A 16,889-nucleotide genomic window follows, 5' to 3' on the forward strand; every position below is an offset into this window, starting at 1 on the left:
ACATTGTAATGGAAAGAGCACTAGACTTAGGGTTTGAAGACATAAGCTCTTATTCCAACTCTGCCGGTCAACAGTGTTACTTTAGACAAGCCTTCCTTAGGCTTTAGTTTCCTCATCTGTATAGTGACGTAGGATTACACTCATTAGTGATCTCTAGAGTTTTGCCTAACTTTAACAATCTATGAAAGACTATAATTAAGCTATTGGTTTTGAAATTCACTGGATCCGAATTTGATTTCGGGATTCAATGACCAGGTTCATGTATTCATTCAACAAAAGTACTGAGGATACACTGATGAACGTGTCAGAAAATGTCCCTGCCCCAATGGAGCTTACATTACAGTGGACGAATGAAAAAAATAAAAACAAAACCAAGACACCAAGAGTAGTAGTACTACAAATGAAATAAGCCATGATGTAATAGAGATAAACTGAGGCACATGGTTGGACAGTTACAAGATTCAGGGAAGATTTCTCTGAAGAAATGGTTATGAAGTTTGTATGACATGAAGATGGCTATGGCATAATAATACATGAAAAAGTAAAATGCAAAGTGGCAATTTAACTACGTTAAAACAATTATAACAATGTAAGGATGCACTGTAACACACATACAGAAAAGTACATGAAACATACAGCTTAATACATCATTAAAAACCACCCATTAACGTCCCTCAAGAGTCTTTCCAAATACAACTCTTCTCCCTCCCAATTAGGGATAAGCATTAAGACTTTTTGGTGGTCACTTTCTTGCACAAGACTATTCATTTTCATTGCATAAGATTCCACCATATAATTGTACCATTTTATGTTGATGGATATGCTATGTCCAATTTTTCATGTTACTCTGCACATGTCTTTTGTAGCATATGTACATGCATTTCTGTTGGGATATATCAAGAGTAGAATTGCAGACCTTGGCCTTAGTTTTAAAAGCACATGTTTCAGATACCGTATTTCTAATCAAAAGCTCTGACAAAGAAAACATGGCTTAGAATGTCAGGTATGGTATGGTACCAATATACCTGCTCGATTTCACAAACAACTGAACTTCAGCCAAACGAGTTTTCATTTCCTTCTACTCACCTGCTATTCCCTCTATCTGTAACAGTCTTCCCTCCCTTCTCTGCTTAGTTAGCTTTTACTTATCCCTAAGGATTTCAGCTTAAGCATCATTGCCTCAGCAAGGCTTTTCTTGTCTAATTCCTGTTATACACTCTCTTGCCACCACAGGCCTTTCTCCATTTGTTGCAACTGTTTTACACTTTGTTAAACTAATTGTCTATCTTTCAAAAAATACTGGCTCATCAGGGTGCATGTGTGGTCTTTGTTGCACATCATTGTATTCCTGCACCTAGTGTAGTACCTGGCACATAGAAAAGGGTCAATTAATAGCTGATGAATATCTACTATCTCTTCACATTCAAGTTACCCAATTCAAATGCTGTTTCTTCTGAACGTTTCATTCTTGGGGCCATCACCAGTACCATCCTTGGAAAATAAATTTGTATTAGGCTAAAGAGTTTCCTAAGTCCCATTTAGCAAAGAAGATGGAGTATGAGGGACTTAGTACCTAGGCCCATCATCATCAAGAATATTTTCACTGTTTTCTATGGAGACACTAAATTATCAGAGTGTAATTCAGCATAAGGATTACAAAACATATGGGTTGTTTCATTATCAAATGGTGCACACAATTTAAGTGATATTTAAATAGCAACTGATTAATTCCACAAAAGAATCACTATAAAACCAAGAAAAATGTAGAATTTCAATCATTTATCTTCATCAGTGAGCACTTATTTGTGAATAGCACCAATCTACTTTTATATTAGCTTTTTCTCTTTATTACCAGATGACAAATTTCTCCCATAACCAGTCATTCTGTGTAATTTCATTTGATCCTGTATAAGTACTTTGGTAAGATATTTTTGCTTGTTTGATTTTTAATAAAAACAGCTCAGTGGCAACTATTATAGAAAAACTAAGGTTTCTACTCCTGATAAATCTAATTTACTTATATTCCAAGTGTTAACAAAATTATTACAGGTAGGAAAGCTTACTTTCCCTACCCCATAGGCATTAATAACCTTCATATACTCTAATTACAAGTAAATTCAAAATATTTCATTAAAATTTTTTTCATATTAATATCTAACTTAAATCTCAGTGACAGCATTAGTATATCATCGAACTTTTCAGAAGGGATGTATCAGGAATTTTTTCCAAGCACTTGCAAATTTCAAATTAAGTATCTTCAAAGTAAAAACTTGTGGATATCTTGCTGAAAATTAGAAAAGTTGAAACCATGGTTACTACTAATACAAAATGTAAAATAGGAAATTATTTTACTAATGCCATCTTAATCATCCTGACATTCTTTCCTTAAATTAATCTCCAAACTGCAACCTCAGCATATCAAAAGAATTTCAAATGAGCAACCTAACCCTAAGCTGCAATAATATATGCTTTGCACCAGGGAATAAGTATTCTCTTAACCATTTCTCTTCAGACCACTATACCCCATAAGACACAGTAGGGTCTAAAATTGTTATAAAGAAAATGTACAGGAAGAAAGTTTGTTATAAATAAAATGTATTCACAAGCAGACTTTCTTCAGAAAATATAATGATTTCTAGTGCAAAGATATAAGAATGTCTAGTCTTTACTAATGTCAAAAATCATATTTTGGAATTTATTTGAAAAGTGACAACAGATTCTCAAACACACAAAGTACTGTCAGGAGATTAAACAAATGAGGAATAGAGTACTTGTAATTCAGTTTCTAAAGGGAAATTAAAATGTACTACTAGGTACAGGGTTCAGTTAAAGAAACCTTTTATGAAAGATAATAAAACACTTATATTGTTTATGTGACTAAAATTTCAGAGAAGAGAATACCTGAGGGTGATTTTTGGCTCTATTAAGACTTATTTCAGACTGCCATGAATTGTATTAACACAAGCCTAAATCCTGTAATAGGGCCTTTTAAACACTCTGAGACACCCTATGGTTGGTTCCCCATGATGTGTGTTGTTCTCCTCTGCTGCAAAGAAAACAAGAAAACCAATTTGTTCAATTACCAAAAAAAACTGTATGGAAGTAAGACATTTTAACAAAACTTAACAAACGTGTCACAATTTCCTGAAGCCTAACACTAGCTAAAATATGCACTACTGAAAATGTAAAAGATAAATAAATAACAATCATTTTAAAATACTGTTCTGTTGAATATGAAAAATATTGTTTTTATTGTTTGTAGAAGCATTCTTTTATTCAATGTTTTATTACATCAGAATTTTTTAAATGAACTAAATTTTAAACAATATTTGAACAAAAATATCTACCTCACATTTTAAGTCAATGCAAATTTTCACTAATTTAGAATATTAATATATTAATATTGGGGGAATTTTTGGAAATAGATATATATAAAACTGTCTTATAGACCTTAGAAATTAGCAGGTTTAGTAATGGTTCATAAAACTTTACAAATCTCCCTAAACTGTATTTTAATTCAAAGAAAATTATATATAGACTTTGATTTATATTCAAAATTTCAGTTATTTTATAATCAATTTAAAACAGAAGTAAATGTCTCATAATTCTTTTCTTTTTTTTTTTTTGAGGATTAACATTCATCAGGACTACTACAACTGAAAACACTTAAAACATGTATATGCACACACAGACACCTAGAAGAGGCTATCTGGGTAATTGTTTTAAAAATACTAATGAACTAATAATTAGGTTGGAAATCATGATTTAAAATCAATATGACATAAAATATTATTATATATAAATTCAAGGAGAGGACATTGTAGTCAGCTTACCATTATTAGCTGTACCAGTACTGTATCTTGCACACATTTACAAGTCATGTTTTCAAACTAACAATCTGTTTTAACTGCTTTGCTCATTAGCACATGAAGACATTGGCTGAGCTTAAAACATTATAAATTGTATTTATATATATCCTAAATTGGACAGGTCCCAAGATTAAATGCTGTTATTTTTAGAACACAAATATCTCATTTTATCTTACATCATCAGGAATAAACGTGATTCATATAAGTGAACTTTTTATTCACATCTTAAAGAAATGATAGCTTAAAAATTTTTTAAACCATCTTTTTGATGGAGTTGGTCCTAAAATGCCTTGACTTATTGCTTAGTAAAATTTTACTGCCGGGTGTGGACCCCTAAGCTTTCTGAGGAAGATTTCAGGGTCAACACTATGACCATCAAATATAATAATCTACTATAACAAAGTACTGATCTCAGAAACTCCTGAAGTATGACAAATGTTCATTTTACAGTTGCTGCTTCTGTAGCTGTAGATCCTTCCTCACTATTCCATATTATTTTAGGTTCTAGAGGTTCTATCCTGTTGCTTCTAATCTGCTTTCCTAAACTTATTTAAATAACCAGCATTATGTAATTTTTCCACATTATTCTGGCCCAAAGGTAGCTCCATAGTTTTCCTTAAAATAAGCTTTTTTTTTTCCTTTTTCAGGTGGGGGAGGGGAGAAGGGAAATAGAAGAGAGATGGGCTTGATATTTTGCTAATCTGTAGGCTTACTTCAGAGTTGCTGGATATTTCCTGACAGATCAGGTTGCTAAAGGAATACATACCAAGAGGTGGCCACATTACCATATTGAAGACAGCAGTTAACTCTTCCAGCTGAGACCAGAAAGGATAATATAATAATATGCTAATGGTTATTAGGCATTTGCTATTTTATCGATATAAATTATTTTATCTACTGTACAAACTAAGATTAAACGTACATCTACAGTCTATGAAATTATTTGCCAAAAAAAGTTTAGTTAAAATTTAATACTTCCCTTTGTAAATATTATTGTATTCTTGTTAAAGAGTACCTGATACTTGTTAAAATATCAAGTAATACAGGACAAGGTGTTATAAAAACAAAACACACAGCTGGGAAGCATTTTATTTTCTTCTACTTCATATAACATTGTTCAGGACCACAAGACTCTAATGGTCTCTTTCCAGCAACTTTTATGACTTCGGAGTACCACTTAAAAATATTTACTGATGCTATAAATATTACTGTTTTTCTACATATTGACAATTTTAATGAATGCCATATCCATCATACCTCTTGCTTTTTTGGTCAGAAAGATAAACAGAAACTTTAAATCAAATGTTTAGACATTCAAAAGTGGTTTTTAAAAGCACACCCAAACCAACCAAATCTACACCAGCAACTGTTATTAGTTTCAATTGTTATTATTAAGAATTCTTAACAAGGACATACTGACTGAAGCATGTATGAGATTTTTTTAATTATATATAATTTAAAAGCAAAATTAAATTTATAAATAAAAAGATTAATGGCCAAATTAAATAAAGTTTAAGCATCAGATTTAAATATCTTAATTTTTAGGTTATTCAGAAATACATTTTGTGAATAATAAGAATTACTTCATAAATATATATATAAATATAAATATATATCTACAGGATCTGCAATGCAGGAGAAAACCCTTTAAAGAAAAAAATTGCACTTTTGGATTATCAGGATGCTGTCATATTTACCCTTCAAGTGAAATATAATTACCATTCCAGGTGCTTTTGGCACAAGTTTTTAGGAGAATATTGACACAATCTTAAAAACACAATACTTTTATATTTTATTCACTGGAATATGATGAATCAAACAGAATTCAGAATTCTGACCAAAAATATTCAGGTAACTGCAATTGCTTAATTAAATACAAAAAAAATATTGTTTTAAAAAGACCTTAGATTGCCTTTACATCTGGAACATGTAAAATTTTACCAGCAATACGTTTTTTTCAATCCCCTCAAGCAAGAATTCCCAGCCTACACAGAAAGGTAACATTGTCTTTTTCTACTCATATATGACTTAGATCACACCCCAGTATATAAGGACAAAAAATAAATGTATAATAAAAAGATTGGATAAATCAGGAGAGGCTTTTTGGTCTTGAATTCTTCACCCACTAACAATGAAGCAGCACTGTAGGCAGCCCAAAACACACCAAAGAGCTTTAAAAAAACAAACAAAAAAGACAAAAGGCAGCATATTAGCAAGTTAATTAACATTTTGGGTATCATAAAAATAACATTTACAGTATTTTTTAAAACAACCCTAACAACCAATTGTAGAAGCAGTAACACTTATTGAGAATGTTTAAAACTTGTTAGGAATATTCATCCTTGCTCTGCTCCCTGACTTCTGCAAATGAAGTCTTTTGTTATCAAACTTGTCTAATCATAGGAATCACCTTGGGTGCCTATTAAAAAACAGAATCCTGGGATTCATTCTAGTTCTCCTGAATCAGAATCTTTAAAGGAAAGAAGGGTCTAATTATCAGACTTTTTAACAAGTGTCCCTGGTGACTTAAGATACGGCAACTTTCGGAAAAACTATTATAGGGATAGGCAGCTGAAAGATATTTGTTTCCTGAAAGAAAACTAATTGATCTTCACAAAACAGAAATTTTTCCTTTTTTTCCCCCAAGAAGTAGAAAAACATATTAAGTGAAAATTTTACACAACATTTATTAAGTATCAAATCATTTTCCCAGGACAAGGTAGAAGTATAGTGTTACATGGAAAGGAGGAAAACCGTAACATTTTGGTTTTCTTTTTTTTTTAATGTTTGAAAATTTTTCATAATAAAAAAATTTTTTTTGCTGTTTTTAAAAATTGAAGTATAGTTGATATCCTAATGTATAGCACAGGGAACTATATTCAATATCCCATGGTAAACCATAATGGAAGAGAGTTTTCTGATTATGCACGTGCTTAATTTTAAATTATTTCAACTAGAAATTTATATAATACTTATCAATATAGTCACTGAAGGCATTTTACAGAATAAAATGAAAGGAAGAACTATAACGGTAGAAATCAGGGAAACTATGACAGAAACAGACCTGGCACAGACCAGGGTTTCTCAACCATGCACTAATCAAATTTTTGAGCTGGAAAATAGTTGTGGGAAATTGCCCTGTGCACTGTAGGATGTTTAGCAGTATCCCTGGCTTCTAGTCACTATATACTAGTGCCATCCCAGCCCTCCCCATTTGTGATACCCAAAAATGTCTCCAGACATTGCCAAATGTCCTAGGGGGGCAAAATCGCCATCAGTTGAGAACCACTGGTACAGAGGTAAAAAATAAATACTGGCAGACTGACTGAAAATGTATTTGAGATGGTCCCATTTTATATTGTGCTTTTTAAACTAAAAACATACAAAAAAACCTGCAAGATATTTTAAACCTACAAAAAAGTATAGGGAAATAAATGAAGTAAAATTATAATCAAATTGCATTTGCATGGCATGATTAAATTTTTTTGTAAATAAATGGTTAAAGATTGGTAAGAGTTACAGAGATTTAATGTTAAAAAAATTAGTGCTTGTAGATTAAACTGTATTCTAATGCTAGAGTTAAGTGATGAGAGTTTTGCAACATTATTTCTCAGCAAACTTTGGACTAAAACAAGAAACATGTAAAACAGATTGCTACACACAGAAGATTAAGTGATTAGGGAAAGAAATGTGGGGAAGAAAATCTAAAGTTTAAAAAGAATTGTATCCTAAACTTCTAATGATATAAAAAAGATTCTTCCGCTTTATAATAAAACATTCACATGTTGCATAAAGAACATTAAGACCAATTTTCAGTTGAACTCAATGACTAAAAATAACCAGAGGACAGTTTTAGCAATTTGGGCAGTAGTCTCAGAAGCATTCAAACATGCTTTAACCCAAGTAAAACAACACACAAGCAGTGATCCTGAATGATTCAGTAAAGTGGTATGTTCACTAAGGCTAGATAATTAAATGCCAGCATGGGGCTAGCTCTTGTACTGTAAGACTTTTAAACTAAGTGCTAATAATGACAATTAAAAAAAATTTAGGATTAGAAGAAAGAAAGCTCTTCTCCTTGGTCTCTAAAGTGTTCAAACAGTTCAAACATACAGAGATGTTCTCAAAATATTCGTTTAACATTTATAATAATAACAGCTACCACTTTGCCTACTCTGTCAAGCACTATACTAGACATTATTTATACTTTAAAATCCATAACAAACCCTAAAAAGTAGTTAAGACTCCCAATTTGCATAGGAGGGTACTAAAAGATATCTCCCCAAGGCAAACAGCAAGTAAGTGGCAGAACCAGAATCTGAATTCAGAACTGACTGGTTCCAAAATCCAACTCTTCTCAATACCCAAGGCTTATATAATGTCAGTATTAGCCTGTAGTTACTCAATTCTAAAAGGAATAATTTTATATTGGGATTAGTAATAAACTTTAAGTAAAACCAAAACTCATAAAAGTTACTCTACTTAAAAATTTAAGTCGAAGTTCTATTTTTCATAAAGAAAGAAGATTATATTCACTGTGTAATATACATACATGTGTTAGAGTGGTCATTTATTTCCAAAAGTTGTTCAAAATTAATAAATGCCAAAATTTAAGTTCAATCACTACTCATTAATATTTAATATTATCAGTAAATGTTTAAAGTGGGTACATATGTTAATATAAGCTTAACACAGCACAAAGAAGTCCTGATCTCTGCAACACAGAAAAGCCAATTTATTAGAACCATATATATATTTGATAAAGAACTTACTATTCAAATATGAGTGACAATTATTAAATAAATGTCCAGTCCCAGTGGAATATTATTTTATTTATTTTTAGTGAGGTTTTTTTTTTATTGGAGTATAATTGCTTTACAATGTTGTGTTAGTTTCTGCTGTACAATGAAGTGAATCAGCTATATGTATACCTATATCCCCTCCCTCTTGGACTTCCCTCCCACCCCCCTTCCCAATCCCACCCATCTAGGTCATCACAGAGCATCAAGTTGAGCTTCCTGTGCTTTATAGAATGTTCCCGCTATCTATTTTATGCATGGTAGTGTACATATGTCAATCCTAATCCCCCAATTCGTCCCACCATCCCCTTCCACACCTGTATCCACATGTCCATTTTCTACATCTACGTCTCTATTCCTGCCCTGCAAATAGGTTCATCTGTACCATTTTACTAGATTCCACATATATGCGTTAATATACGATATTTTTTTCCTCTTTCTGGCTTACTCCACTCTGTATGACAGACTCTAGGTCCATCCAGATCTCTACAAATGACCCAATTTCGTTCCTTTTTTATGGCTGAGTAATATTCCATTGTACATATGTACCACATCTTTATCCATTCATCTGTCGTTGGACATTTAGGTTGTTTCCATGTTCTGGCTACTGTAAATAGTGCTGCAATGAACATTGGGGTACAGGTGTCCTTTTGAGCCAGTGGAATTTTAAATAAATACCTCCCACAAAATCTAAGTCAGATGAACTAGAAGAAAATTTTAACATTAAATTAAAAAATTCTCTGAGTGTAATACCCCAAGGTCTGATTTGCTCTTTGTTCTTTATTCTGCCCTAGACATACATTATAATTTATGGCAATTAAAAGGGGAAAATAAAAGAAATACAACTGGTATAATTAGTGAGTAAGGTCACTGTTCCAAAACACTACGAACTGTTTGATAAACAGTTATAGATTACAAGATTCTTAGCCAGAGAACTAGTACAGTCAGCTCTTATTACCTATGGGTTCTGCATCCACGGATTCAACCAACTGTGGATCGAAAATATTTGGGGGGAAGAAAAAATTCCAGAAAGTTCCAGAAAGCCAAACTTGACTTTGCTGCACTACAGACAACTATTTATATAGCATTTACATTGTATTAGGTATTGTAAGTAATCTAGAGATGATTTAAAGCAGATGGAAGGATATGCACAGGTTACATGTAAATACTACACCATTTTGTATAGGGAACTTAAGCATCTGCAGATTTTCTTGTCTGCGGGGGGCCCTAGAACGAGTTTCCCGTGGATACGGAGTGACAACTGTATACTTTTTTTTTTTTACTGGGAAACAGTAAACTACTTTTTATAACACACTACTTACTTTTATAAGTGTAGACACCACTTCAAATGATCCAACCACCAAAAGTATAGGGGCTATTACAATGAGAGGAAGTAATGAATATCCTATAACTCCAAGAACTTGGCCATATGCAACCTGTGAATTTTCAAAATGTTAAATAAATATCACAGAAATCAAGATACTTATTTTAACCACTATTAAACATCATATATACTTTGCTGTACTTACATAAAGGTGAGAATTAAGAAAAAAGTATCATACCCATTGTATTTCATATTATCATATAGTCTCATATTCGTGGACAAGGTCAACAACCCACCGTGATTTCAATTATCAATTCTGATAATACCCAAATCTACATTTCCTGCCCTCTCTCTTTTGAGCTTCAGACTTATATATCCAATTACCTTGAGTATATCTCTTAGTCACTATTTCCCTTGTTGTAGGAGGATTATTTAAAGGAACCACAACCATCTTATTTTGATGAAAAATTCAAGTCTAGAGAAGCTAGATGTGACAAATGCAGACTAGAAGGGAAGGGAGAGAAGGTAGGAGGACTGAAGAGAGAAATATTTTTTAGTGGCTACCGTGTGCCACACTCCGTGATAGAGCTTCACATATCGTGAAGATCAAAGGCACTAACAACCCTATGTGGTATTACTGTCCCCATTATGAAGAAAGTGATTCCAGAGAGACAAAGAGCTTTGTTCAGGAAAGCAAAGCTAGTTGGTAAGAGTTCAAATTAAGATCTAGGTCTTTTAACTTCTCTATCAACAGTAATAATTACCAAAACATTTAGTGATACCTTTTTTCACATAAAAATTATATGAGGTTTTGTCTAGAATGTAAGAAATAATATGCAAACAAATGTCGCTGTTAGAATTATTTTAAATTTTCATAAGCAGAGTGATAAAATTACATAGATAAATGTTATTCTACATTTATTCAAGAGTTTTAAGTTAAGATGATGGATTGAGTGCATATATCTAATACCATTCCTGAAACTCCATTAAAAGGGAAGGAAAAAAGGAAACTCCTTTTTATAAGAAGCATAAACAGGAGATTAGAAGACAGGACAAGAGCAACTTAATTTTGGAAACTGGAAAGCAGAAGAACAAGAGCTTGGTGGAGACCTTTCCACCAAGTATGAGAAAAAGGCTCAAGAGTTCTGCATTTAGCATTCAGTGTTCATAGAGTAAGCCTGATATGAGTCAGCACCCACATGATATAGTAACTCCGCCTGGCATCCCTTGTGATTTACCCTCTTCACAGAGAGTTGAATTCCAGAGTGCTGGAATTCCTAGGTTTATAGTAATTCATAAAGTCTAATTTAATGGAGCAGTGATTCTCAAGGTGTGACCCATGGACCTCTGGGGGTCCCAGAGACTCTTAAAGACTGGAACGTCAAAACTATTTTTTGTAATAGGGGACTTCCCTGGCGGTCCAGTGGTTAAGACTCCACGCTTCCACTGCATGGGGCACAGGTTCAATCCCTGGTCGGGGAACTAAGATCCCACATGCCGCAAGGCACGGAAAAAAAATAAAATAAATAAAACTTAAAAAAAAAAACCCAGGGCTTCCCTGGTGGCGCAGTGGTTGAGAGTCCGCCTGCCAATGCAGGGGACATGGGTTCGTGCCCCGGTCTCGGAAGATCCCACATGCCGTGGAGCGGCTGGGCCCGTGAGCCATGGCCACTGAGCCTGCACGTCCGGAGCCCGTGCTCCGCAACGGGAGAGGCCACAACAGTGAGAGGCCCGCGTACCGCAAAAAAAAAAAAAAAAAAAAAACCCACAAAACTATTTTTTATAATAGTAATAAAATATTATTTGCCTTTTTAATTGGGTTGATATTGGTACTAATAGAACAAAAGCAACGGGTAAAACATGCTGCTTTAGCACAAATAAGGTGGCATGAAACATACTAGTAGTTACTGTGTTCTTTACTACCCCACACTCACAGGAAAAGAAGAAAAAAAGCCAGTTTCACTTAAGAATGTCCTTAATGAAGCAGTTAAAATGATTAATTTTATTAAGCCTCAACCTTTGAATATGTCTTTTTAATATTCTGTGTAACAAAATGAGAAGTACACAGAAAGCATTTCTTCTGTATCTTGATTCAATAGTTATCCCAAGGAAGAGCATTTGTACAACTGTGTGAGTGAAGAGTTGAATTAGATGCTTTATCCATAGAATACCACTTTTACTTGAAAGAACAACTGAAAGACAAACTATGATTATTCAGAGTTAGGTACTGACAGGCAACATGAATGAAAATGAATGAAGTGAGCCTATTATTTCAAGGAAAACTGACAGTATTTCTTCCAAATTACAAAATTTCTCTCAAGCAAAAAGTAGAATTTTGGAAAACTTGTATCCAACACTCTTATCTTGATAGTTTTCCAATACAGATTTTTCTGATGAAATAGGTGGTGATACTAATGAATGTGACTTTCTGACATTGTATAATAAAAATGAGTCAACATTTGGAAGATCTACAAAGCTCAGGGAACTAATGTTTTCTTAGTAGATCATGCATGGGTAAAAAGATCCATCCAAAGTGAATTTCAATGATACAGCGTATAAAAAGTTCACTGATATGGCTTGAGATTCCTCACTACAACAAACCTTTAAGAAAATATTACTTGTTGAGTGTTGATGTAGTATCAGAGTAGAATAATCATAATCATCCAAAACATGTATTAAAATACTCTTCCTTTTAAAATTATATACCTGTGTGAGGCCTTATTTTTTACTTTAACCAAAATATAGCGTAACAATTGAATGCAGAAAGCAGATATTAGAATACAATTTCCACTAACCCAGACATTAAAGCTACTTGCAAATATGTAAAACAATACCTTTTTCTCACTTTGTTTTGAAAAATAGTTTTCATTAAAATGTATTTTTTATGTTAAAATGTATTTGATTTACTTTTAGTTTTAAATGAATAAATATATATTTAAAATTTTTATTTTAATTTCTAACATGGTAAATATCAATAAATACAACCTACAGAAAGAAATCTCTTTGGGGACCTGAGATCAAAAAGTTTGAGAACTGCTGTAACAGAGAATAAATTGCATGCTTCCCTAAAAAGCTATACATTATTTATGAGTGAAATTGGATTTTCTTTCCTCTTTATTTCTCATAACATTTATACTAATATTTACATCACCTTAAAAGAAGTAGCATAACTTAAAAGCAATTCTGGGACAAAAAGCAGTTACAATGAACATAGCTACTGATACTACCTGCAGTATCAAAAATAAAGCTTACCATAAAAAACAAAGGCTATTTTCAAAATTAACCACTTACTTCTCCACCAAGAACTCTGGCCAGTAAGAAAATTGTTAATGAACCAAATATCCAAATGGTTATAATCCATGAGACCACCTTAAGAGAAAAAAAATTCACGCAGTTAATATCTGTGTACCAAATAAGCTGATAATTTCCCACGAACTCAATCCTCTACCATATATTTTGGTATACCCAACTTCAGGTCATAGAGAGTTTGGGTTCCCAGGTAAAACTTAATAAGAATATAAATGTGTAATGTAATTTTACATCCAAACTGAAAATTTAGCAATGATAAATTGCCTAAGGAAACCTTAGTATTTTATGATCTATAATAAAAGAACTGCAAAGAAAGACCAAACTGTTGACTCCCAACCCCTGCTTCATAGCATTTTGGAAGGTAAATTCATCTGTGAAACAAGTTACCAGTCTTCTCAAGAGGTCTCTAAAATTTACATTAATTACACATTTATCCAAGTAGTAGAATGTGGACGATACTTCACACAATTTTAACTCCTGAGACTTGACATAGTAATGATGCATGCATATATTTCCAAGTTCTGTCTGCTTGGGGGGGTCTAGAAATAATGACACCCAGTAGCAACATAAGCACACTTATTGCCCAGATCCTGGTTTCTAAATATTCCCCAAAAGGCACTAGGACTCCCTAGAAAAATGACTGATTCTGGGCTGGGACAGGGACAATAAAAGGTGAGCCCAGAACACTCTGTGGAGTCAGAAAGAAAGGAAGTACTCAAAGAAGATGGGGATATGTCAAAAGGATACAGGAGCTAACCTGAAGGCGCTCCCAATGGCTAAAACTGCAACAATCTGAGCAATAAAATAAATGACAGTACTGTATTATAGTCCAGAAAATAAAATAAATATCCATGAGTCCATACTGACAAAAATAAATGATTAAGTAATGACAAAGAAACATTCTATGGAGATAAGAATCTTCTGTTTTTAGCCTTAGAACACTTTGTTCAAATGAAAGATTATATAAAATAGATAAAATTCATATAGAGATGTTCTACATGAAGGGTTGGTGGTGGGTAGGAGACCAGACCCCCATTCAACTTCTTCAATGGTCCTTATACTTGCAACAGAATACTTGATATGAACTACTGATCCAAGGTAAATATTAATAGGACCAGTATTATATAACGTTAAGGGTCTTGCTATGGAGAGAACACTCTGGATTATCTGGTGAGCACTAAATGTAATCACAACTGTCCTTTAAAAAAGGAGGCAGAGGGATATTTGACTACAGTAGAGAAGGCAATGTGACAAATGGAAACAGATTGCAGTGATGCAGCCAGAAGTCAAGGAATGTTGGCAGCCTCCAGACATGGGAAGAGGCAAGCAACAGACTGTCCTGGAGCCTCCAGAAGAACCAGCCCTGCTGACATTTTGATTTTAGCCCTTTAAGACTCAATTTGGGTTTCTGACTTTCAGAACTGTCAAAGAATAAATCTGCATTGTTTTAAGCCACTAAACTTGTGGAAATATGTTATAGTACAAAAGGAAACTAATTCATTTCCAAATCACTCTGTGGTAAAGAGTTATTTTTTACTCCCCTAAAGCCTTAAACTAGGGATGAGGGAATGATATGCATGTGCCGTATTTTGATGATAGAGATAAAGCCTCTGAGAATAGGACAAAGTATTATATAAAAACAAAAACGGATGGAATTCTTGTCATCATTTATTAAGAAGCTTACTTTAAAAAACAGAACTAAAAATGAATAAAAGATAAGAACATGAGTATTGTGTTTCAAACTCTTTATCCTTTGGAGAAATCAGAAAGGGTATGGGCAGCTGGGAGCAGTCCCAACCATTTTACCCACTTGCCATACAAATACTAATACTTTTTATGAGAATGATGATGTAGAAGAGTTTGGAAATCATTAATCCAAGGCACTCCCCACTTATTTAATTAAGAACAGCTTGTAGGGATAAACAAGTGAGAAATAATGGGTAAAGCTAAAGCATTTCTCAAACATGAAGTACTACAGTTAATATTTGGCTATTTTCAATTTTAAAACTCTTAAACTATTTAGAATTTGTGAAAAGTAAGATATACTTACCCTAAACTGTCCATATAATGATATCATGGAAAAGAAAAGAACAACAGCCAGAGGACCCCAAAAGTCAGGATTGTCTCTCACCACTTGCCTATTAAAACCAAGTGATGGCATTGGCATCAAAACACATCGAATTTTGTAGTAAATATCCTTTAGGTCGATATCCAATTCTTCCCTATAATTTTAAAATAAGAATTCTTAAAAAGCACACACTTCTGAATACTGAGACAGTTGCAGCAGAATTTAAGAAAAGTTTAAATATAACATTACAGTCACCACAGATCAACAAAACATTTGCATCTGAAGTACCACATTTCACTGGTTCCATGATGAACATTTTTATCATTTCAACATCTCTAAAGTTGGGATGCATCTCACAATAGCTGGTGTCTTACAACTGCTGTCAGTCTGGAGTGAAGCCAAGTGCTTCCAAGATCTGCCTTTCCTTTTGCCAGTCTCCTGGAGGCACTATCAACTTGGGACTTTAAATAAAATTCTCTGCTTGAGACTTTTTGGGACCGTACTGATAAATCAGGCTGCAATCCTATATTCTCACAGACACTTTTTCTTCCAACACCCCACCCAGTGCCAAACAGACAAGCAAACTTCCTTGTTGTCTCTCTTTGTATGGTAGGTTATTTCTCATTTATCCTTACACTAAGGAGATAAGATAGCCCCTTTGATGTCCTAGCTTTATGCTGTCTTAGGTACTTTTTCTGTTTTATCAATAAACGTGAAATAACTGCATCTTATAATCCATACCATCTTAGATTTGATGAAATTCGGTATATTAACAGTTAAGAAACAGGATGTTTTAGCACTTGATCTACCAATAATTACTACAGAGAATAACTTGGTAATACCTCGATTTTACAAAGCTATAGGTTCTTCTTTCCAAAATTGTTAAATTCTTCACCTTTTTTCCCCAAATGATACATAATCACTTAAAAATTTTCAAGTACTATGAAGAAAGTGAAAGTATCCCTATAGTCCTCCCAGTGGTAGCTCTAGAATTTCTACATAGGAGAGAGTTTGGAGGGGTAATCTTTTTGGAAATCTTAAACTGAACTTCCACAGCACGCACCCAAGCACCTTGCTTTTTTACTTACATTGTATGTTCACTTCAGATATCTATAGACCTAGGTAAGTCCTAACAGTTTGGAGTATATTTGTGTGTGATATAGGATTATGATTCTTTTAACTTTTGCCATTCAGTAGGTTAAAAATATTCTCTCATTATTTCAGTTTTACTAGTTACAGTTGACCTTGAACAACGTGGGGGTTATGGGTACCACCCTCAAAGATCCACATATAATTTTGACTCCCCCAAAACTTAACTAAAAGCCTACTGTTGACCAGAAGCCTTCCCAATCACATAAACAGTTGATTAACATATATTTTATATGTTACATGTACATCTACATATACTTTCTGCATTCATGACATACCTTTTTCTTAATTTTTTCGATACTTCTAGGCTACATGGTTCGTCTGCGAGTTTTTTCACATTGTTGCAAATTCAAAAAAAATTCCCAATGTAT

The 16,889-nt window shown here is 33.4% G+C and overlaps 1 protein-coding gene across 1 annotated transcript in view; it reads right to left on the minus strand.

Moving 5' to 3' along the window:
• Positions 1-388: 388 nt before the first annotated feature.
• Positions 389-16,889, minus strand: part of YIPF4 (Yip1 domain family member 4) — a 32,273-nt gene continuing 15,772 nt past the window's right edge. The window contains exons 3-6 of the mRNA XM_022574125.3: positions 15,352-15,523; positions 13,284-13,361; positions 9,991-10,104; positions 389-6,040 (exon numbers count right to left, since the gene is read on the minus strand). Of these exons, the coding sequence (XP_022429833.1) occupies positions 5,903-6,040; positions 9,991-10,104; positions 13,284-13,361; positions 15,352-15,523 (502 nt within the window). The 3' untranslated portion in view covers positions 389-5,902. The remainder of the gene's footprint in view (positions 6,041-9,990; positions 10,105-13,283; positions 13,362-15,351; positions 15,524-16,889) is intronic.

Source organism: Delphinapterus leucas, chromosome 13 (genome assembly GCF_059928025.1).
Source record: "Delphinapterus leucas isolate spDelLeu-1000000601 "Yukka" chromosome 13, BTC_Dleu_Yukka2, whole genome shotgun sequence".
Taxonomy (NCBI): Eukaryota; Metazoa; Chordata; class Mammalia; order Artiodactyla; family Monodontidae; genus Delphinapterus; species Delphinapterus leucas.